This window comes from Ranitomeya variabilis, chromosome 2 (assembly GCF_051348905.1).
Source record: "Ranitomeya variabilis isolate aRanVar5 chromosome 2, aRanVar5.hap1, whole genome shotgun sequence".
NCBI lineage: Eukaryota > Metazoa > Chordata > Amphibia > Anura > Dendrobatidae > Ranitomeya > Ranitomeya variabilis.
In genome coordinates this window covers 785419779-785442347 of record NC_135233.1, presented here as the reverse complement: position 1 = coordinate 785442347, position 22569 = coordinate 785419779, and the positions used below count along the sequence as shown (strand labels likewise).

At 46.0% G+C, this 22569-nt stretch overlaps 1 protein-coding gene across 2 annotated transcripts in view; it reads right to left on the bottom strand.

The window, feature by feature from the left end:
• Window positions 1-2997: 2997 nt before the first annotated feature.
• Window positions 2998-22569, bottom strand: part of IBTK (inhibitor of Bruton tyrosine kinase) — a 90833-nt gene continuing 71261 nt past the window's right edge. Inside the window, exons 27-29 of one of the 2 annotated variants that reach the window (XM_077289819.1) lie at window positions 5683-5751; window positions 3561-3693; window positions 2998-3422 (exon numbers count right to left, since the gene is read on the bottom strand). In XM_077289819.1, the coding sequence (XP_077145934.1) occupies window positions 3297-3422; window positions 3561-3693; window positions 5683-5751 (328 nt within the window). In that variant the 3' untranslated portion in view covers window positions 2998-3296. The remainder of the gene's footprint in view (window positions 3423-3560; window positions 3694-5682; window positions 5752-22569) is intronic. The other variant, XM_077289820.1, reaches the window with a different exon arrangement.

Below are 22569 nucleotides of genomic sequence, written 5' to 3'. Positions count from 1 at the left end.
TCTTTAATCTGCAAACACTTTTGTAATTAGCTTAAAGGGAACCTGTCACCCCCAAAATCGATGGTGAGGTAAGCCCACCGTCATCAGGGGCTTATCTACAGCATTCTGTAATGCTGTAGATAAGCCCCCTGATGTTACCTAAAAGAGGAGAAAAAGAGGTTAGATTATACTCACCCGGGGTGGTCCTGCTGCGGCCGGGTCCGAAGGGTGTCTCAGGTCCGGCCCGGAGCCTCCCATCTTCATTCCATGATGTCCTCTTCTGGTCTTCACGCCGCAGGTGCGGCGCAGGCGTACCTTGTCTGTTCTGTTGAGGGCAGAGCAAAGTACTGCAGTGCGCAGGCGCTGGGACAGGTCAAAGAGGCCCGGCGCCTGCGCACTGCAGTACTTTGCTCTGCCCACAACAGGGCAGACAAAGTACGCCTGCGCCGCGGCCTGAAGACCAGAAGAGGACGTCATGGAATGAAGATGGGAGGCTCCGGACCAGACATGAGACACCCATCGGACCCGAGACACCCATCGGACCCGGACCGCAGCGGGAACGCCCCTGGGTGAGTATCATCTAACCTCTTTTTCTCCTCTTAACATCGGGGGCTTATCTACAGCATTACAGAATGCTGTAGATAAGCCCCTGATGATGGTGAGCTTACCTCACCATCGATTTTGGGGGTGACAGGTTCCCTTTAATTACTTCTCCCTATCCTGCTATTTCCTACATGTGTTTTTACTTTACTTCCAGTTCTATTTCGTTTGAGAGGAGTCTCAAACAGGATGTGACGGGAGGCTGGGGCTGCACTCACTTCTCTGCAGCATCTATCGCCCTTCCTGTAACAGGACATCATCAGGGGGCACTGCTGTGTTCACTTACCACAGTTTATATCACCACCGTTCCCCGATGATTTCCTGGTTTAGTAGAGGTGATCGATAAGTGACCACAGCTTAAGTTGTTGCTGTCGTCACAGTCACTTCTCCTAACACCGCAGTTGCTTTCCTGGAAACAAATGATCAGGGTACGGTAATAGAAGCTGTGGGGCAGCGCTGCTGTCATCATTCTGCTTCTATCACCGGCCTCAAATGAATCGTTTTCAGGAAGTGGTGCTGGTGTTAATCACACTGCTGAAAAAAAAAAAAAAAGTTGTGCGTTTTGCAAAGTGGCACAAAAATGGTACCAATATGTAGTCAAAAATACATTAGGGATAGTCTAAAAGCAGAGTTGTGCCACATTTGGTGACTTTTTATAAAGTCGCAACTGATGAATTGGCTGAAAACATCTGGACTCACTAAACTCACAGTCCACAAAGCGAAAAACAAAAAAACAACAACACAAGACAGGTGAGCACATATAAATTAGACTTAAAAAAAGGTATAAACAGAATATTCAATTAGGTGTTCTAATGAGGAGCTGCTGTCAGTCAGTGCCAGGGACGCAGTTACAGCCACCATTCACTAAGCACTGAGCAGTGACGACCACACCCCTATGACTGAAAGCCTGAGGCTGCCAGACTTTATTGTTCATTTCGTCCCATCATAGGGGCTCTCAGAGCGGGAGCTGGGTAGCTTCAGAACGCCATTAAACTTAAGATTACCCAATATTTGAAGGTTAATAGCGTTTTTTACATGGCAGGTTCCCTTTAAGGTAACAAGGAGGAAACATATTCAGAAATCAAAACAAATGGAAAAAGTGGAGTTAGTTTGCTAATACTTTGCTGTTTTCTTTCTTCACTCCAGTTATTTCATGTAGTTTTCCACCATAATATTTACCTGCATCCAAAATTGTGCTGGATGTCCTTGGAAATAGACTATAGTTTTACCTGACAGCTTAACGATATAACTGTACATAGATATACCTGCACATACGTATGCCGATATCTCAAAATATACATGATGTCCTGTGGAATAAGAAAACATTCTGGAGCCTAAACAGTCCCTACTTTGTAGGGCTACAGTGTCAGGTAACTACTATCTTTGTTGTATACTGAGTCTGCAGGATTTCCAGGCTATTAGGGTGGAGAGGACTGCAATTTCACCGAATACCAGTTTTGTGATTCTTATCAGTTTTTACAGCCAGTATATCAATTAATTTACATGAACAAGTTGCAGCAGCCGACATGTCCAAGCATGTCACTATGTTGTATCACTCAATGCTTGCTCTAATTAGACAGAAAAGATTTTCTGAAAACATTTGGGATAACAAAAAGCAGAATACATTGACCAGAGTACATTTCTGGCATACGAGTTAACAGATGCTCCTAATGCATTAAGCGGTGCTTCTTAATGAATTAGGGGAATTGAATCATTGTATTCCAGCGAGTCCTCATTAAAGGGAATCCGTCATTAGGCTCAACCCTCCTAAGCTGTCTATACGGGCTTGTAGGTCATAGAAAGTTGAATAAAATGATGCCTTGATATCTGCAATCAGACATCTTAATCAAGAGAAATCCACCTTTTTCTTCATATGTAAATGAGCTGTTCAGGACTATGGGCTTGACACAGACCTCCCTGAGAATTTACCCCCAGAGTTTATTTTAATGAATGAGGCATTACCAGTGTGAGACATGTAATGACTGACAGTCTTTACTGATCTGCATGTCTCACAGGGGTAAAGCTCCCTTTCATTTAAAATAAACTCTGGAGGCAGATTCAGATCTGTGTCTGGCCCATAGTGCTTAACAGCTCATTTACATATTTAGAAAAACAATGTCTCTAGCGAGACATGGGATCGCAGATATCAAGGTATCATTTTATTCAGCTTCCTATGACCTACGTACCCATATAGATGGCTTAGGAGGGTTGATCCTACTGAGAGGTTCCCTTTAAGACTGGCATTCACAACACCAGTCTTCGTGAATTGGCCCCTAGTGTAATTTTAATGCATAGTAACAAGAGCATTTTTCTATGTCAAAGTTGTTTAGAGTTTCTAAGAGATAACAGGAAACAAAGAAAATAAATTGAGGGAGAAAAAAAAAAAAAAAAAACATTCACAAAATTATAATTGCACACTTTTATTTGCAACAGAAATTTAATATGTTGTAAACAGAATACTGCCCCCCAATATTAAATATTCTAAAATAAACAATATATCATTATTAATTTAGCCCAAACTGAGAATATAAAATGTCCATGGGCAATAAGTATGTGTATATGGCTGGCAGGAAGAAATTAGTGCATTTACCACTGACCAGCAAATTCAGACCAAACTCTATAAGTCATGCTTGTGCCTTTACTACCTGCAAACACGATCCAAAACAGAACAACAACATATCCACATGTATGTGATTCACAATACAGCCAAGTCATAGTCAATGCTTGTTCCACATTGGCGTTGCCATGGGCCCTTGTGCTGATCGCTCAACGGTTATGTATTCCTCTGGGTTGTCCACTGCTTGGTAATGGAGCAGCAGATCCTGAATTGCTCGCTCTTCAATCTAAGAAACATAAGGCAAAAATATTCTGATAGTCATTTATAGACAGGCATAATATTGTGCGTAGGCTAAAAAGAAGAAAACAACCCTACTCAAATCTCAAACACGCAATAGCCTCAGCCCAAATGTTCCTCTGCTTACCTGGATGAGTGCCAGGGGTTTCTCTCGGCTCCTAATTAAGGCAGCCTCCTGCTTCTTCTCTTCTTCAACGATTGTAGTAAAAGTCACTGGGGCCACAAATGGCTTACATTTACTTAAGGTTGAAAGCCACGGGCTGCAAAAGCATACAAATGTACATGTTAAAAGGTAAGCACAGCAGAAAACGTACACATCAGGAATATGCCAGGCAGCAAAGAATGTTAAAGGTTTCAATAAAACCTAACCTGGTGCCCTGTTTGCCTCCCACTGCTGCTTCTGCTCAAATCGGCAGTCCAAACCTCCTGTTTCCAATTACTAACCCGGTATTAAAAAAATAAAAAACACACTTAAGAAAAAAATATCTGGGTAATAATTTGGTGAACAAGAGACTGTCTCTTGTTTTTCTTTCTTTCTCTTTAGGTCTTTCTCTTTTCTGGACTACTTTGACTTTGGTGAATTTCTTCACACCTGGGTGGGATTTTTTTTTGTGACAAATCACAGCTGTCATTGGCCTCAACTACCATTACACTGATTGCCACCGCACCAGGGCAATCGGGAAGAGTCGGGAAAAGCATCTAGTTTGAAGCGCCAATTCTGGGGCAGCTGCACACTTGTATTTTTAGGCTGGGAGGGCTCAATAACCATGGAGCTTTCCAGCCTAATAATATGTCGGCAGCTGTCTGCTTTACCTTGTTATCAAAAATAGGGGGGCCATTACATCATTTTTTTGAATTATTTATTAATGTTAAATCAGGAAAAGAACATCTGCGTAAACACACTTACAAAGCATGAACTTTTTTTTAACTGCGGATTTTCCTCATCTAATGCAAGTCTATAAGGAAATTCCGGACAGAAGACTGAGCGCTCCCACAAGGGAAATTGACAAGCTGCGGCTCGGAAACCCGCACTGTAGGTGATTTTATGCAGTTTAAAAAAAGAACAGTGGGCATGAGATTTTGATTAATCCCATCCACTGTGCTTGTACTGCACAATGCAGCGCTTTGGAAGCAGAGAAAATACGTTGCATCCAAAATGCTAATATTACTGATATTGTGCACGCAGACTTAGGCCGGTTTCACACGTCAGTGGCTCCGGTACGTGTGGTGACAGTTTTCTCATGTAGCGGAGACACTGACTCACGTAGACACATTAAAATCAATGTGTCTCTGCACATGTCAGCGTGTTTTCGCGGACCGTGTGTCCGTTTGAAAAACACGGAGACATGTCAGTGTTCGTGGGAGCGCACATTAAAGTCAATGGGTCCGTGTAAAACACGTACCGCACACGGATGCTGTCCATGTGCCATCCGTGTGCCGTGCAGGAGACAGCACTACAGTAAGCGCTGTCCCCCCAGCTTGTGGTGCTGAAGCCGCCATTCATTTCTTCTCTCCAGCAGCGTTCGCTGGAGAGAAGGAATGAAAAATCATTTTTTTTTTTTGTTTTTTTGCGGTTGAAATAAAGTTCCCGGTAACCAACCCCCTCCCACCCCCTGTGCACCTGCCCGCTGGCAATAAAATACTCACCCAGCTCCCTCGATGCTTCCGCTCAGCGTCGCAGCTTGTCCTGTATGAGCGGTCACGTGGTACCGCTCATTACAGTGATGAATATGCGGCTCCGCCCCTACGTAGCGCTGTCTCCTGCACGGTCCGTGTGGTACCCAGTCGGCACACGGCTGCCGCATGTGTGCCACACTGATGTGCCACGTGAGCATACGGACACGGATAACTCCGGTACCAATTTTTCCGGTACCGGAATTATCTGGACGTGTGAGACTGGCCTTAAGGTTTTCCTAAATGTAACACTTTCAGCTTTTGTCCCACATGAGAGAGTTTCCAGTGTCAGTGTATGATTTGTGCTGTGTGTGTGGAGGGGGCTGGCGTAGCTATTGAAGTAAACCAGATAATCTATATATCTAACCACCAAACTATTGAACTAAGAGGGATACTGTCGAGAATGTCATTATATAGTCAGGATTTATTATTGGTGGCTTGCCATAGGAATGCAGATAACTATATATTGGGTAACTCAATTCAGAGGCATAAGTTCACATAAGAATCCGATCCATAACTAATTCATCTTTACTTGAATACATTTATGAAATGTAACAGTAAATATGGTACATTACTTGGAAGACTCAGGTTGTGGCATGTTACTTTTCCACTTGGATTCGTGAGTTCTAGCTTCAGATGGTCTTCTGAGACAAAAAAAAAAGCGAAACAATGTTGTGTTAGAATGGGAAAAGAAGTTAAGTAAGGCGAGTAACACAGACAATATCTAAATATATATTATGGCTTCCCATTAGTCTACTAGATTAAAACAAATGCAGTATCTGGAGAAGAGAATCTGAAGAATTTTATGGAATAAGATGTTTTTGGAGTCTATCCTAAGGTAAGGTTATTAAGATTTGAAAGATAATGGTCCAACTCTCTCCATGGAAGCTGATGTGTAGCGTTACATCTACTTCACAGGGCGGTACGTCTAGTGTTAGCTGTGCCTGGTACTTCGGCATAAAGGGTAATTGTGCTTCCAAAAAACTTAAAATTTGCAATCCAATGGAAGCCGGTGATGGGAAACCATCTGGTGTGATCTCTCCCATTCAAAGCACAGCACACAGAGAGGGATTCCTGCTAATGTATTTTTAGCACACAGAGACAATGTGTAGCAGTCTGGAGGACAATATTCAGCAGAGCTGAGTTGTCTGGTAGCACTTCAGCTCTCAGATGACATAAATGACTTTTCAGACAACTCACCACAAACTTTACATTTCTGCTGCCCATTTCCACTCCCTGCTCCTCCTTCCTCACATCCCTTTCCATAGAGTGTAATGGGCTGTAATGATAACACAAGGAGCTAGCAGTACGTCTTGTCTAAGAAAGACGGATTTGATCTGGTTTTTTGTTTCACAGTGGCTTGCAAATTCAGAAGGCAGGGGATGAGGAAGAAGTAATTGATAAGTGGGGAAAGGAATGATTTTTGATTTAATATATTACAAAAAGTTTCTTAGATTTACATTTACTATTGGTTTATGTAAAGTCTGTTAAAAGTACAGTTCCATTTTGAATAGGATTGATATGCTCCGAATTGTAATGTCAGGCACAACCCCAATTGTTAAAGGGGTTGTTCAGGACTTTTACATTGATAACCTGTTCTTAGGATAGGTTAATAAAATCTGATGGGTGGCAGGACGATATCCAGCACCCTGCCAATCGGCTGTTCCTGCTGTCTACAGGAAGTGCACAGTTGTGGAGCTGCACAGCACAGCTCTGTCACCTGGATAGTTGCCAAGGTACTATTGATTAGAATATCTTTGGTGACACTAGTGTGGCTGTTTAAACAATACGGGGCCTCCTGTACCTGTGCCAATCAGTTGCCTGAAGAGGCTCAATGATCCAAAGAGTGTTGTGTTCATGTAGCTGACCGGTCGTGGAACCAGATACCCACCAATTAGATATTGAACATCAGAGTCCCAGAAAACCCCTTTAAGTGACTGTGTCTTTACAGAATGCTGGCAATTTGAAAGAATTCTTATGAGCAATATAGTATAATATCTTATGAGAGTTGAAACTAACATCCCTTAATCATCAGTGATAAACAACACAATGATTAAAAAGGCTGAATGTTATTTTTTACCCTCTTCATATGTTACACTCTTGCATTTTTGCTCTGATTTGTGTGTTATTTTCTTTTAACAGTTGAGGCATAATAGTTCCTCCTCTATGCGGAAAATGTTTAATGATGAGGCCAGGCTGAGTGTGGTTTGGAGCGCTTGCACTTAAGATAATCTGCACAATCTGAGACATTTCTAAAACCTCTTCCTCAACCAACCATTAAAACAAACGGCAGGGTTATTAAAATTAGAGCACTCTGTGTATAATAAAAGCTAGGAGTCATAGTATATTATAAATATATTACACACAAACAATTATTCATCTAATAGCACTGGTTATTATACACAGGACAGTCCGGTTAGACAGACATACACATTTTCTGCATGTTTTCTCCACCAATGTATTGCAGTCCAAGTATCCAGTCATCTACCTCATTACTATGCATGGTTTCCTGACATCTGACACCACCTCCTATTCAGCCATTTATTTTCAAGGGAAGGTGCCATAAAGAAAAAAAAGCAATTGCAAAAATGTAAAGTAAAAATGATTTAATATTTTTAAATTATTTTTCATATTTTACAGAATTAAAAGCAAGTGATATTTTTTTTACAAAGGTTTGATATTTCCACTTTTAAACACTAGGGGCAGCAGCTGCTGACATTTGCCATTAAAACCTAGTGTACAACTAGCTCACATTATGACTGCAGTAAATGTGGTTATGGTCTGATCACGTGTGTGACGTCACTGCTCCTCACCTCTTCTGGGTGTTGGTAAAAAGAGAAGAAAAGAATGAAGTTTAGGATCACAGTGCGGAGCCATTTTGTTGGTGACTGCCAGTGATACTGACAAGTACAGTGTCACCGAGGACGGACAGCAGCACCGATCCTGTTCGTTGGTGCTGCTCGCTGTAACATAAGCTGGGGTAAGGCTACGTTCACATTTGCGTTGTTGGGCGCAGCGTCGTCGACGCATACCGACGCATGCGTCATGCGCCCCTATCTTTAACATGGGGGGCGCATGGACATGCGCCGGTATGCGTTGTACTGCGTTTTTACGACGCATGCGTCATATAGACGTACAAGACAGGGCGCAGGGGACGCTTCTTGTAGCGTTTTCCCTGCGCCGAAAGTCCCGATCTGTAGGATCTTATGACAACGCATGCGTCGCAAAACGCTGCGTTGTGTACATTCGTTGTTGGTTGCGTCGCGTCTCCGACGCTGCACCCAACAACGCAAATGTGAACGTAGCCTTAGATACGTGGAGTGTATCACATACGCAATTACATGCAATTAGAGGATCACACGGTGGGATTAGATACAGGGCTCAGTGTAGTGTATTACATGGTTGGATTAGATATTGAGCTCAGAGTGTATCACGCAGGATGGGATTAGATACACAGCATCCAATGTATGCAACATGTGACCTCCGCTCCGCCCACTATATTACTACTCCCATAGCAGTGGATGAGGCTGGGTCACGCTTTACTACTGCTCATACAGAAGTGGAGGAAGCGGGGTCATGCTTTACATTTTTGCACACAAACAAGCGGTCGGAGCAGGGTCACGCTTTACACCACTGCTCCCATAGAAGTGGACGGAGAGGGCCCATACAAAGTGATTTTTGTCCAATTGATCCCCCTAGATTCCCCATATAGTCCTTCATATAGTACAGTGTGCCCCACATTGCTTTCCATAACACAATGGGCCCAATATAGTGCACCATACAGGCTAAAAGTCCAATATAGTGCTCTATATAAATAAAAACTAAAAGCACAGTGCAGCCCCATTTGGTTGGTGACTGCACCGTGATCTACACATGCTACAAGGAGAATCACGCAGAATAGAACGCGAAAGCGGCGTGGACATGGCATGGATCATAGGAGCAGCGATAACAGGATCGTGGTGGTGACTTCATCCATTTGGGAGCATCAGGACTGTGGCAGTGTCAGCATCAAGGCTGCAGCGGTGAAGGGCCAGGCATGGTTCTTTTGTGCAAAGGCAAAACTAAGAGGGGGGAAGGGTAGACATGGAATACTGTGGGGGCTAGGCAGATAGGCATGTAATATGGGGGGAGATACATGGAACATGAGGGGGCAATAAGACATGGAAATTGATGTAGGGAAAGACATGGCATATGAGAATATGTCTACCCATGTTTTTCTCTTCCCTCATATTCCATGTCCACCTAACACATTCCATGTCTCTCTCCCCCATCACATTTCATGTCTCTCCCCATCATGTTCCATGTCTCTCTCCCCCACTTACATTCCATGTCTTTCTCCCCACTCATATTCCATGTCTCTGTCCCCCCCTCACATTCCATGTCTCTCTCCCCCTCACAATTCATGTCTCCCCCTCATATTTCATGTCTCTCTCCCCATCACATTTCATGTCTCTCCCCATGATATTCCATGTCTCTCCACCCCTCACATTCCATGTATCTCTCCCCCCTCATAATTCATGTCTCCCCCTCATGTCTCTCTCCACGATCACATTTCATGTCTCTCCCCATGATATTCCATGTCTCTCTCCCCTCCCTCATATTTCATGTCCCTCTCCCCCCTCATATTCCATGTCTCTTCCCCCCTCCTCACATTCCATGTCTCTTCCTCTCGTATTCCATGTCTCTTCCCCTCACATTCCATGTCTCCCCCTCACATTCCATGTCTCCCCCTCACATTCCATATCTCCCTCCGACTCACATTCCATGTCTTTCTCCCCTTACATTCCATGTCTCTGTCCCCCCTCACATGTCTCTCTCCCCCACTCACATTCCATGTCTTTCTCCCCACTCATATTCCATGTCTCTCTCTCCCCTTCACATTCCATGTTTCTCTCCCCCTTAACATTCCATGTCTCTCTCCTCTACCTCACATTCCATGTCTCTCCCCCTCACATTCCATGTATCCCCCTATTTCATGTCCCTCTCCCCCCTCACATTCCATGTCTCTTCCCCTCATATTCCATGTCTCCCCCCCCCCACATTCCATGTCTCTGCCCCCCTCACATTCCAAAAGTCTTTATCTCCCCCTCCCATTTTTGCCTCTGCATAAAACCACCATGCCATATCTCTCTCCCCCACTCACATTCCATGTCTCTCTCCCCTCCTCACATTCCATGTCTCTCTCCCCTCCTCACATTCCATGTCTCTCTCCCCTCCTCACATTCCATGTCTCTCTCCCCTCCTCACATTCCATGTCTCTCTCCCCTCCTCACATTCCATGTCTCTCTCCCCTCCTCACATTCCATGTCTCTCTCCCCTCCTCACATTCCATGTCTCTCTCCCCTCCCTCACATTCCATGTCTCTTTCTCCACCTCACATTACATATCTCTTCCCCTCCTCACATTCCATGTGTCTCTCCCCTCCCTCACATTCCATGTCTCTTCCCCTCATATTCCATGTCTCTTCCCCTCATATTCCATGTCTCTCCCCTTCACATTACATATCTCTCCCCCACTCACATTCCATGTCTTTCTCCCCTCCCTTACATTCCATGTCTCTCTCCCCCCTCACATTCCATGTCTCTCTCCCCCCTCACATTCCATGTCTCTCTCCCCCCTCACATTCCATGTCTCCCGCTCCCCTCACATTCAATGTCTCCCGCTCCACCTCACATTCAATGTCTCCCGCTCCACCTCACATTTTATGTCTCTCTCCCCACCACATTCCATGTCTCTCCCCCACAATCCATGTCTCTCTCCTCCCACATTCCATGTCTCTCTCCCGCCCACATTCCATGTCTCTCTCCCGCCCACATTCCATGTCTCTCTCCCGCCCACATTCCATGTCTCTCTCCCGCCCACATTCCATGTCTCTCTCCCGCCCACATTCCATGTCTCTCTCCCGCCCACATTCCATGTCTCTCTCCCGCCCACATTCCATGTCTCTCTCCCGCCCACATTTCATGTCTCTCTCCTCCCACATTCCATGTCTCTCTCCTCCCACATTCCATGTCTCTCTCCCCCCCACATTCCATGTCTCTCTCCCCCCCACATTCCATGTCTCTCTCCCCCCCACATTCCATGTCTCTCTCCCCCCCACATTCCATGTCTCTCTCCCCCCCACATTCCATGTCTCTCTCCCCCCCACATTCCATGTCTCTCTCCCCCCCACATTCCATGTTTCTCTCCCCCCCACATTCCATGTCTCTCTCCCCCCCACATTCCATGTCTCTCTCCCCCCCACATTCCATGTCTCTCTCCCCCCCACATTCCATGTCTCTCTCCCCCCCACATTCCATGTCTCTCTCCCCCCCACATTCCATGTCTCTCTCCTCCCCACATTCCATGACTCTCTCCCCCACCTCACATTCCATGTCTCTGCCTCTCTCCTCACACTCCATGTCTCTGCTCCCCCTCCTCACATTCCATGTCTCTGCTCCCCCTCCTCACATTCCATGTCTCTGCTCCCCCTCCTCACATTCCATGTCTCTGCTCCCCCTCCTCACATTCCATGTCTCTGCCCCCCCTCACATTCCATGTCTCTCCCCCCTTGATATTCCAAAAGTCTTTATCTCCCCCTCCCATTTTTGCCTCTGCATAAAACCACCATGCCTGGCCCTTCACCGCCACAGCTCTGATACTGACACCGCCGCAGCCCTGATACTTACCAATGGATGAAGTCACTGCCATGCTCCTCCGGTCCACGATCTTCACTGCTGTCCACAGCTCCGCAGCTTTCCATCATCGCAACCCAAGACCTGTTATGCCGGAAGTGAACAGTACAGCATCCGATTAAATGTCCTGACCATGAAGCGTAAATGCAGTGCAGCAGATAGCGCTTGGCTATCATATAATGGCAGAGAACAACTTTTTTGGCAATCATTAAAGCTGCCACATTCATGTTTATACCATTTTCCAAGGTATATTGTGATGAGGAAATGAGACACTAATCCCAGATCATTTCTGTGGGACATAGAAAGGGGATTGATCAGTCTGAGGAACATTTCACCATGTGAACAAAGGCTGGATTCATCCTGTATATAGGTTGTTCTACCAACGAAATAAAAGCATGGCCGCCTCAGGAGAAATATAATACATAAATGACTGTTCCAGAGCTGGAGGGCTCATGTGTCATTGTAGGTTACATATCTGTAATTCTACATAGCAGACATAAATCAGAGACAGAGTCTCCAACCAGTGGGGCAATCCCTCCTGAGGCAGTAGCCTTCATTTTTAAGCTTGTTTTGCAATTCTACAGTAGATAAGAGAAGATTTATTATCCGTGTCCTAGATCCCTGATGACGTAAAAAATGTAGTAGACCATGTCAGGGGTGAGGGGTGAGGGATGCCACTAGATGAGCACATCTAAATTTTAAACACACCCAGTCTCTGTAGCAGATCTACCATTTTTTTTAGATTAATTGCTAATCCCGATCTCAAGTCTTATAACAATAGTGGAATAGTAGAGTTTTAATGACCGCTCAATATAATATATAGTACAATCATAGATGGTGCACGGGCACAGAGTAGGGTGTCAAACACAATCTTTCTTGATCCACTCATGGCATATATTTTTAATAATAATGATACAGGTTTTAATGGCCAAACAACTAGTGGGGTCACGGGTCCGTTTAGGAATGTATAGAATTTAGAATCAATTTCCTTCCCCGGCTATTTGTGGTTCACCCTACTATACAGGCTACTTACGGTATATGCCACAGATTACAAATGATTGTAGGAATAGCATCTTGCTTTGTAGTATTTCCTGCCAATACTACAATTTTTAATATATGTTCTGGTTAAACACTACCAGGACAACATTACTGACGGCAGCAGGCATGTTAAATCCGGGAGCAGTGGCAAATGGATAAACTACGCTATTACTGCAGGAGTTCCAAGAGGTAATAGAACTAAGTGGTACCACAGTACACCCTAGTGGTCATATTCAATCATTATCATGTATTGAAGTTGTCTGTACACTTTGAATTGATATACGGTATATATATTTGAAAAGCAACAACAGAATTCACCAGTCAAACTGACTTGCTATAAAGATAAAATTCAGGACAGCTGCAGTTTAATGATGGCTTCTTAATAATTATGAGGAATTGCACCCTTACCTAGAAATCTTATTATTCAGATTTTAAAATGCACCATCAATTTTAGGTGACTTTAGAATAAGTTGTCTTGTATGTGTTCACGATAATTAACTCTATATCTGGCCATTATATGACTTATATCCCACATATTGATGCATGTTCTGCAATTTTCAATAGTTTTTCCCTGCAGGCTCTCTCTAATTTTCAGTTATGTATGTGCTAGTATCTGCTATAATGTCCACTATAGAAGACCACACAAAGAGAGATGGATTCCTGCTCTTTTCTTTACCTGTGTAGCACACAGATAACAGCAGCAGCACAGAAGACATTATACAGCAGTACTGAGCTATGTAGCTGTGAATCCAGATCTGGGATAAACTAAATCACTTATAAGAAGCTGTAGCATAATCTGCCTGTTTCTGAAAATGTTTTTTTTTCTCACTCCTCCTCCATAGCCTTTAAATAACCCAGCTGTAACCTGATCACAATAGATTTTTAGCTGCTTCTCAGAATGGATGGTGAGCTCAGAAGGCAGGGGAAGAAGTGGATCATAAATGGATTAAGAAGATTCTTAGAATGGATGGTGAACTCAGGAGGCAGGGGAAGAAGTGGATCATAAATGGATAAAGAAGCTTCTCAAAATGGATGGTGAGCTCAGGAGGCAGGGGAAGAAGTGGCTCATAAATGGATAAAGAAGCAGATTTCTCTGATAAGAAAAAAGTTTCTTTTAAATCAAATACTAATTTATTTAAAGTTTGTTAAAATGACAATGACCATATATAGCAGCCAGTATTAGTTCACAGTATTATTGAGGCGTACTCACCCTGAATCCACCAAGCAGTGACTGATGGCCACAGTATCTACATGTAGTCTGTCACTCACTGCTGACCAGTGGGAGCGCTTCCCCCATGAACACAGTAGACCCGTTTCTAAGAGTTTGCTGTATTCTTCATTAGATGCCATTGGTCAAACAGCACAATATTCCTTGCTTAGTTGGGGTTACAGTAGAAGTAGACATGTTCCCACAAGTGGAAGGTCCTAGTGACGTATGGTACAGCAACAGCTCCACAATGTGACCTGCTTCTGATCACTGCGGCTCCATTTAGATATGTTCTAGCTAGTGATGAGCGAGTGTACTCGTTGCTCGGGTTTTCCCTAGCACGCTTGGGTGGTCTCCGAGTATTTGTGACTGCTCAGAGATTTAGTTTTTGTTACCTCAGCTGCATGATTTGCGGCTACTAGACAGCTTGATTACATGTGCAGATTCCCTAGCAACCAGGCAACCCCCACATGTACTCAGGCTGGCTAACAGCTGTAAATCATTCAGCTGCCGTCAACAAAAACTAAATCTCCGAGCACTAACAAATACTCGGAGACCACCCGAGCAACAAGTACACTCGCTCATCACTAGTCCTAGCCTATCTTGAATCTTCCATGTGCCAGGACTGTGTGTACAATATTCTTGGCATTTTCACTTTATTTCTCTCTGGTGTTTAGTGTGCAGAATGGAAAACTACACCCAGACCGCAGCAATACCCCTTCCAGTATGTAAGCGCATTCACTATACAAACACGGAGCAAAAATACACAGACTTGAAAAGAGGCTTTTCTACATTTTCTCAGCTCACACAAACAAAGCTTCAGTTCCTGCTCAATAAATATTTGAAGTAAAATAGCAATTATACTGGTTCTTCAGGACAGAAAGGAAGAGTCAGAAAAACTAAAGATATGAAGAGGCTATGGCCATGCATAATCCGCTTTCTAAAAAATCATTTAGGTACTATAAAAAGTTCTGCCGGTCATGAAGTCCCGCAGCCAATGGGCTAATCGCAAACTACTCCTCTAAAGTCTGAAAATGTCATTCTGGAGCTATGGCAGTAAACATTTACACAAATCTGTACCAGAACTCCTCCATAAACTGGTAACAGTTACTAATCCAGTTTACTAACTAAATCACCGTGCAGACAGACGGGCCATTGTCTGGACAGCCTATTACCATACCAGCCCTAGGGAGAACACAGATTTATGGAAAATGACCATGAAATGGACGAATATATAACCGGGTGCCACCGGCAATGCACACAGTCTCACCAAGTCCCTTGCTAGATGCAGAATATAGATGAATACTATTTGTAGATCTACAAAAAAAAAACAACACACAAATGAAAATGGCCTGGCCCAAAATGATGGTACTCAACTTAAATGGGTTGTCCACTACTAAGACAGCCCCTTCTCGATCTGAATGTGTGTCCCTGTTAAAATCAAACACCAATACTCTCCTCCTGTGCCAGTGCCTTTCCAGTGGTGTCAGCACTCACGTTCCCGGGGCATATGTGCACTCACACCTGCTTACTTGTACGTCTGAAGGCTGGGACTGTGATTGGGCGCAGGACTCACATGACGTAACAACCTCACGTGAGCCCTGGGACCGCGAGTGCCGACACGGGAGGAGAGTATCAGTATTTTAATTTTAACAGGGGCAAACATTCAGATCGAGAAGGGGTTATCCCTGTAGTGGAAAACTCCTTTAATATATTTTTGCACAACCTTTTGATGCAAACGCTGTAAACAAATTTCTGTACCTCTCAATGAGACTTTTGCACCTGTTCATAGCTATTTTGGCCCACTACTTGTGAACAAACTGATCAGGTGTGAAGGATGTCTTCAGACTGCATGTTTCAGCTCCCTCCACAGATGATCACTAGGATTTAGATAAGGGTTCTTAGAAGGCCACTTCAGAATATTACAGTGCTTTACTCTTAGTCATTCTAGGATGTTTTTAGCTGTGTGTCTTTGGTCATTATCCTGTTAAAGGATTTTGGCTCTAGAATGTCTAGATAGTGTTGAGATATCTTTGTACATCCTTAAAGACACCCTTTCCCAGATGCAGCAAAACATAACTGACCCTCCTCCATGTTTCACAGTAGGTACAATATTCTCTTTGCATGCTTTATTTTTGTGCCTGTGGACATAGAGGTGATGCGACTTGCCAAATAAAAAGGAGATTTTTGTGTACTCACCGTAAAATCCTTTTCTCCGAGCCAATCATTGGGGGACACAGCACCCATCCTGATAGCCTATTGGCTTTGGTTTTTGTTGAGTTAACTTGGTTTTTGACATAGTAGGAGCTTAATATTTAACAAGGATGAACTATGGTTTTTGTTGAGTTAACTTGGTTTTTGACATAGTTCATCCTTGTTAAATATTAAGCTCCTACTATGTCAAAAACCAAGTTAACTCAACAAAAACCAAAGCCAATAGGCTAACAGGGTGGGTGCTGTGTCCCCCAATGATTGGCTCGGAGAAAAGGATTTTACGGTGAGTACACAAAAATCTCCTTTTCTCCTACGCCTCATTGGGGGACACAGGACCATGAGATGTCCTAAAGCAGTCCCTGGGTGGGAAACAATTAACTGCAATTGCTACTTGCACCCACAAGTTACAGATGCGGCACAGCCACCTGCAAAATTCATCTGCCGACGGTCGTATCTGCCGAGGCCTGAGAGTGAGTATGGTAATGTTTTGTAAAAGGTATGCAGGCTGGACCAAGTCGCAGCCTTACAATCTTGTGCTGCCGAAGCTTGGTGCCGGATGGCCCAAGACGCACCCACTGACCAAGTGGAGTGAGCCTTAATCCCTGCTGGGACAGGAAGACCTCTGACTCGGTAGGACTCCTGAAAAGCCGAACGGATCCATTTGGCTATTGTCGCCTTGGAAGCGGGAAACCCTTTCCTCGGTCCTTCCAGGAGCACGAATAGGGCATCTGACTTGCGGAAAGACGCTGTCCACGAGATGTATCTCCTAAGAGCTCTCACTAAATCCAGTGTGTGAAGGGCCTTCTTGATGCGATGGACTGGTGCCGGACAGAGGAGATGAAAAGAGGATACAACTTTCGGTAGAAAAGACGGGGATGTCCTCAAAACCACCTTATCCTGATGAAAATTCAGGAATGGAACTTGAGAGGACAGAGCCGCCAGCTCGGAGACTCGTCTGATAGAGGTGACCGCAACTAGACAAGCAACTTTCCATGAAAGGAGAGACAGGGAAATCTCCTGTAGAGGTTCGAAAGGAGCCTGTTGCAAAACTCCAAGGAACAGATTAAGATCCCATGGTTCCAACGGCATCCTATAGGGGGGCGCCCGATGGGAGGCTCCCTGAATAAGCGTCTTGACCTGTAATCTGTTGGCAATCCTGTGTTGGAAGAGTACAGACAGGGCTGAGATCTGCCCCTTGAGAGAACTAAGGGCGAGACCCAAGTCCAAACCCGTTTGTAAGAACTCGAGAATGGAAGGGATGGAAAAATGTAGAGGAGAAAGTCCTCGGTCGCTACACCATGAAAAGAAAGTCTTCAAAGTACGATGACAGATACGCATAGACGTAGGCTTTCTAGCGTTGATCATGGTAGCTATGACTTCTGGAGAGAAACCTGCCTGGGTTAGGACCCAGGACTCAACGGCCATGCCGTCAAACACAGGGCCTCTGAGTTCTGGTGGTAAAAGGGGCCTTGAGATAGCAGATCTGCGTGATTCGGTAATCGCCAGGGAACGTCGGCAACTAGTTGAACTAGTTCCGTGTACCTCGCCTGGCACGGCCAATCTGGCGCAATCAGGATTACCGGTACCCTCTCCGCTCTGATTTTCTTGATGACTCTCGGTAGGAGAGGAAGCGGGGTAAATATGTACGGAAGCCGAAAATGATGCCACGGGAGTACAAGAGCGTCTGCCCCGATGGCTGCCGGATCGTGGGACCGAGCCATGAAGTCGGGAACCTTGGAATTCAGCCGTGAGGCCATCAGATCCATGTCCGAGGTTCCCCAACGACAGCAGATCTGTTGGAAGATCTCCGGATGGAGAGACCACTCCCCGGAGTCGAGGCATTGCCGACTGAGGAAGTCTGCCTCCCAATTGTCCACTCCCGGGATGTGAACCGCAGAGATCATTGAGCGGTTTTCCTCAGCCCATCGGAGAATGTGGCCTACCTCTGTCATGGCCGCCCTGCTGCGGGTTCCCCCTTGGTGGTTGATGTATGCCACTGCAGTGGCGTTGTCGGACTGAATCCTGATTGGGCGACCTGCTAGGAAGGGATGGAACTGGAGAAGTGCCAGCCTGATCGCCCGGATTTCCAAGATGTTGATTGGAAGGTGTAATTCCTGGGGGGACCAGCGGCCCTGAGCAGTGTGATGAAGGAACACCGCTCCCCAGCCTAGAAGACTGGCGTCTGTCGTCACAACCAGCCAGTATACTGGAAGAAAAGACTTCCCTTGATTCAGGGAGGATTTCAATGTCCACCACCTGAGAGACTGTCTGACTCGCTGGGGAAGGAGGAACCGACGGTCTAGGGAGAACGGGTTCCTGTCCCAAACAGCCAGGAGGGCATGCTGTAGAGGACGTAGGTGTAGTTGGGCAAATGGAACCGCCTCCATAGCTGCTACCATCCTGCCGAGGACTCTCATACTGGAGCTCAGAGAGTGAGAGCGAGGCTGAAAGAGCTTCTGAGCTTCTCGCTGTAAGACAGATCTTTTCCGGGGGAAGAAGAACCAACCCCCGGACGAGTGGAGTATCATTCCTAGAAAGGAAATTCGCTGAGCCGGTACTGGGGAAGATTTTTTTAAGTTTATCTTCCAACCCAGGCGAGAAAGGGTATCTAATGTGATCGCCAAGGCTTCCTTGCAGGAGCAGAAAGAGGGGCCTTTGATGAGGATATCATCTAAATACGGGAGCGCCACCACTCCTCGGGTGTGGAGTATGGCCACGGCAGCCGCCATGACCTTGGTGAATACCCTGGAAGAGGTGGCGAGGCCGAAGGGCAGAGCAACGAATTGGAAGTGATCTTCCTGAACTGCGAAGCGAAGAAACCTTTGGTGAGAAGGTAAAATAGGAATGTGGAGGTATGCGTCCTGGATGTCTATAGACGCCAGGAACTCGCCTTTTTCCATGGAGGCGATGACAGAACGAAGCGAATCCATCCGGAACCGTCGTACCCTGACGAACCTGTTCAACAGTTTTAGGTCCAGTATGGGCCGTACTGTACCGTCCTTCTTTGGAACAATGAAGAGGTTTGAATAAAAACCTTGAAATCTTTCGCTTTGAGGGACCGGAATAATAACTCAGAGAGCTTATAGCTTTGAAGAACTCTGATGCTTTTGCCCTGGGAGGAGAAGACAGGAAAAAACGGTTTGGAGGATGAGATAAGAGATCTATCTTGTATCCGGAGGACACTAGATCGCGGACCCACTCGTCGTGAACGACCGAGAGCCACGCGGCACTGAAGGAAAGCAGGCAGCTGCCTACTTTGAGGGTGTGCCCCGGATACCGCAGGGAGTCATTGTGTGGAAGGTCTGCCCGTTCTGGCGCCTCTGGATCCCGGCTGCCTTGGCCTGCCTCTCCATGAAGGGGAAGGCTTAAAAGAGGCCTGTGAACCTCTGTCTCCATGTTGTGCCTGGCCGGAACTGGGAGATGTGGAAGTAGAGGACCAGTTTGAGTTGTAACGAAAAAAAATCGGGAACGAGCCTGTGGTTGCAGGTTCCGAAAGGGCCGAGAGGGTCTCTGTTGTGGAAGAAATTTACTCTTCCCTCCAGTGGCGTCAGAAATTAACTGGTCGAGCTTTTCGCCAAAAAGGCGACCGCTCTGATATGGGAGAGAAGTCAATGACTTTTTGGAAGTAGAATCCGCACGCCAGTCCCTGAGTCATAAGGACCTCCGGATGGTGATGGCATTTGCTGCTGCTTGAGAAGCGCAGTCAGCGGCATCCAGGGACGAGGTCACTACAAAATCTCCAGCTCTGGCTATCTGAGTAGCAAGGTCTGCTATCTCGGGGCGAAGATTGGTATCCAGTACTGCTGAAGACAAGACCTCAGCCCAGTGGGTCATAGCCTTAGCCACCCACGTAGCGGCAAAAGATGGAAAGAGTGCAGCCGCTGAGGCTTCAAAGGCTGAACGCGCCATATTGTCGATCTAACGATCGGTTGGATTTTTGATAGAGGCACCCTCCAAGGAGGATAAAACAGATTTGGCAGCCAGGCGCGATACCGGAGGATCTACTGGGGGAGCTTGTGACCAATCTTTTCTTAGATCCTGGGCAAAAGGATATTTGGACTCCATGGGCTTCTGTGAATCGTTTATCTGGACGGATCCTGTGAGATTCAACAATTTGCTTAAACTCGGGATGAGTGACGAACACTCTGTGAGCTCGTTTGGTCCTCTTAAAGGACACGGCATGATCCGTTTTAGATAAGGGTTCCTCCTCAAGTCTCAAAGCCTTATTCACTGACTCAATTAGAGAGTCGAGAGTCTCCTGATCGTGATGAAATTCTTGATCTAGGGACGTATCAGAATCGTCCTCTGAAACAGGTTCTCTACTAGCCCCAATGAAAGGGGAGCGAGAAATGGAGCTCTCAGAACCCGAAAACCGTTGATGGTTTGGGGATATGGGATGAGTCCTTTAACTCCTTGGCAAGGTACGACCCCTGGAGTACGAGGGGTTCTGACCATCGGAAGAGTCATCCGTATTAGTGCCCTGGTTAGAGGAAGGGTCTTGGAACGAGTCTAACGCTTTTGCCAGGGATGCCATAGACCGGGTAAGGGAGGTAGCCCACTCAGGGGGACTAGGCTCACTGGGTTCAGTATCAGCAACAGGTGGTTCCTGAGCCGTCACCGGTTCACAAGCTGTGCATAATGCAGTATTGTGACCCCGGGGTACCTTACAAGAGGTACATGCAGCGAAAAATACAGTGTGGGTTTTCCCAGACTTTTTGTGAGGCTTTGGTTGAGACATAGTAAAGCCTGGAGGAAAGCGCTTACTAGCAGGGGAAGGGTTAAGCTATGTGTCTGCAGCTTACCCAGTTCCTGTGTCTTGAGTCCCCAGGGCAGGTCTGCAGTGTAGGCAGAGAAAAACGCTAGTCCTGAGGGTTGTGATAGGAAATGCTGGAGCAGTGCTGCAGCATCAGGGCTGTGGGTGTCCCAAGACGGCCACCGAGACCAGGAAGTGGGAGCTCATCGCAGGGAACGAGAAGCGCCAGGAAAAGTGGGCGGGGCTAACTGACGGTGGGCGGGGCCAAAACTCCGGCCTGAATTGAGGGAAATTTTTATTTTTTTTTCTCTCTCTGCGGTTGCGGCCTGCAGCGCCGCTACCGCTATTAGCGCCATCATTAGCTGCACTCCTTCGTGGGGTTGCCGCACTAAGGACCACCCACGGACTCAGGCTTAAGGTGCGGCCCTCCCATACCCCGGGGACCAGGACCCCCCCAGGGCCTCAGCCCCCGCAGTGTACTCACGGTAGATGCGGTGGGCCGGTGCTCAATCCTCCGTCGCCATAGTCAGGGAGGGGGTGGAGAGCTTCTGCGCCATGCGTCATCTGCTATATCAGTGGTGATGCAGAGGGGGGCTGCACGGACGCCATATATATCATGTCCGGCTATGCACCTGGCTCCAGGAGAGGTAGATGGAGGGCTACTCCATGTGGTCGCCTGCTATGGAGGGGGGAGATCGGAACGCGAAGGAACCGTCGCCCGTAATGTGAGCTCAGGGCTGGCATCCAACGTTGCAGGAAAGGATACGGGAGGAACACTCCACGTACTTGCCTGTTGATGGTTCGGGGGAGATCGGAGCCTAGAAAGAATCCGTCGCCCCCATTCGCTCCGTTAAAGGAAAAAATAGAACAAAAAAATCAAAAATTAAAATAAAAACGGTGGGGTCTGAAACAGACCCAAGTGCCTCCTACAGACACTAAGCAAGAACTGGTTCACTGAGAGCCAGCAGGAGGGTGTATACTGCAGGGGAGGAGCTATTCTTTATGTGTTTACTTAGTGTCCTCCTAGTGGCAGCAGCATAACACCCATGGTCCTGTGTCCCCCAATGAGGCGTAGGAGAAACCGCAATTTTTTCTGATCAGTCAAAATTACATTCTCCCAGAAGCTTTGCAGCTTGTCAAGATTCACTTTGACAAATTCCAGTCTCACTTTTATTTTTTTTTTTATTTGCTTTGAACAGTGGTTTCCTCCTGGGTCATCTTTCTTGAAGTTCATTTTAGCCACAGATGGTGCAACCTGACACTGATGTACCTCGACCTTGGTGTTCACCTCTAATCTCATTGGAAATTGTTGTTGGCTCTTTGGTTACCATTTGCATTAACGGTCTCTTCAATTTGTCAGCAATTTTCCTCTTGTGGCCACGTCCAGGGAGGTTCGCTACAAGTCCAATAGACTTTAAATGTCTGAATAATATGTGCAACTGTAATCACAGGAACATCAAGCTGCTCGGAGATGGTCTTACACCCTTTAACATGTTTGTCTATAATATTCTAATATCCTGAGAAAACTCTTTCCTTAGCTTTCTTTGGTCCATGTTCAGTGTGGTACCCACCAAGA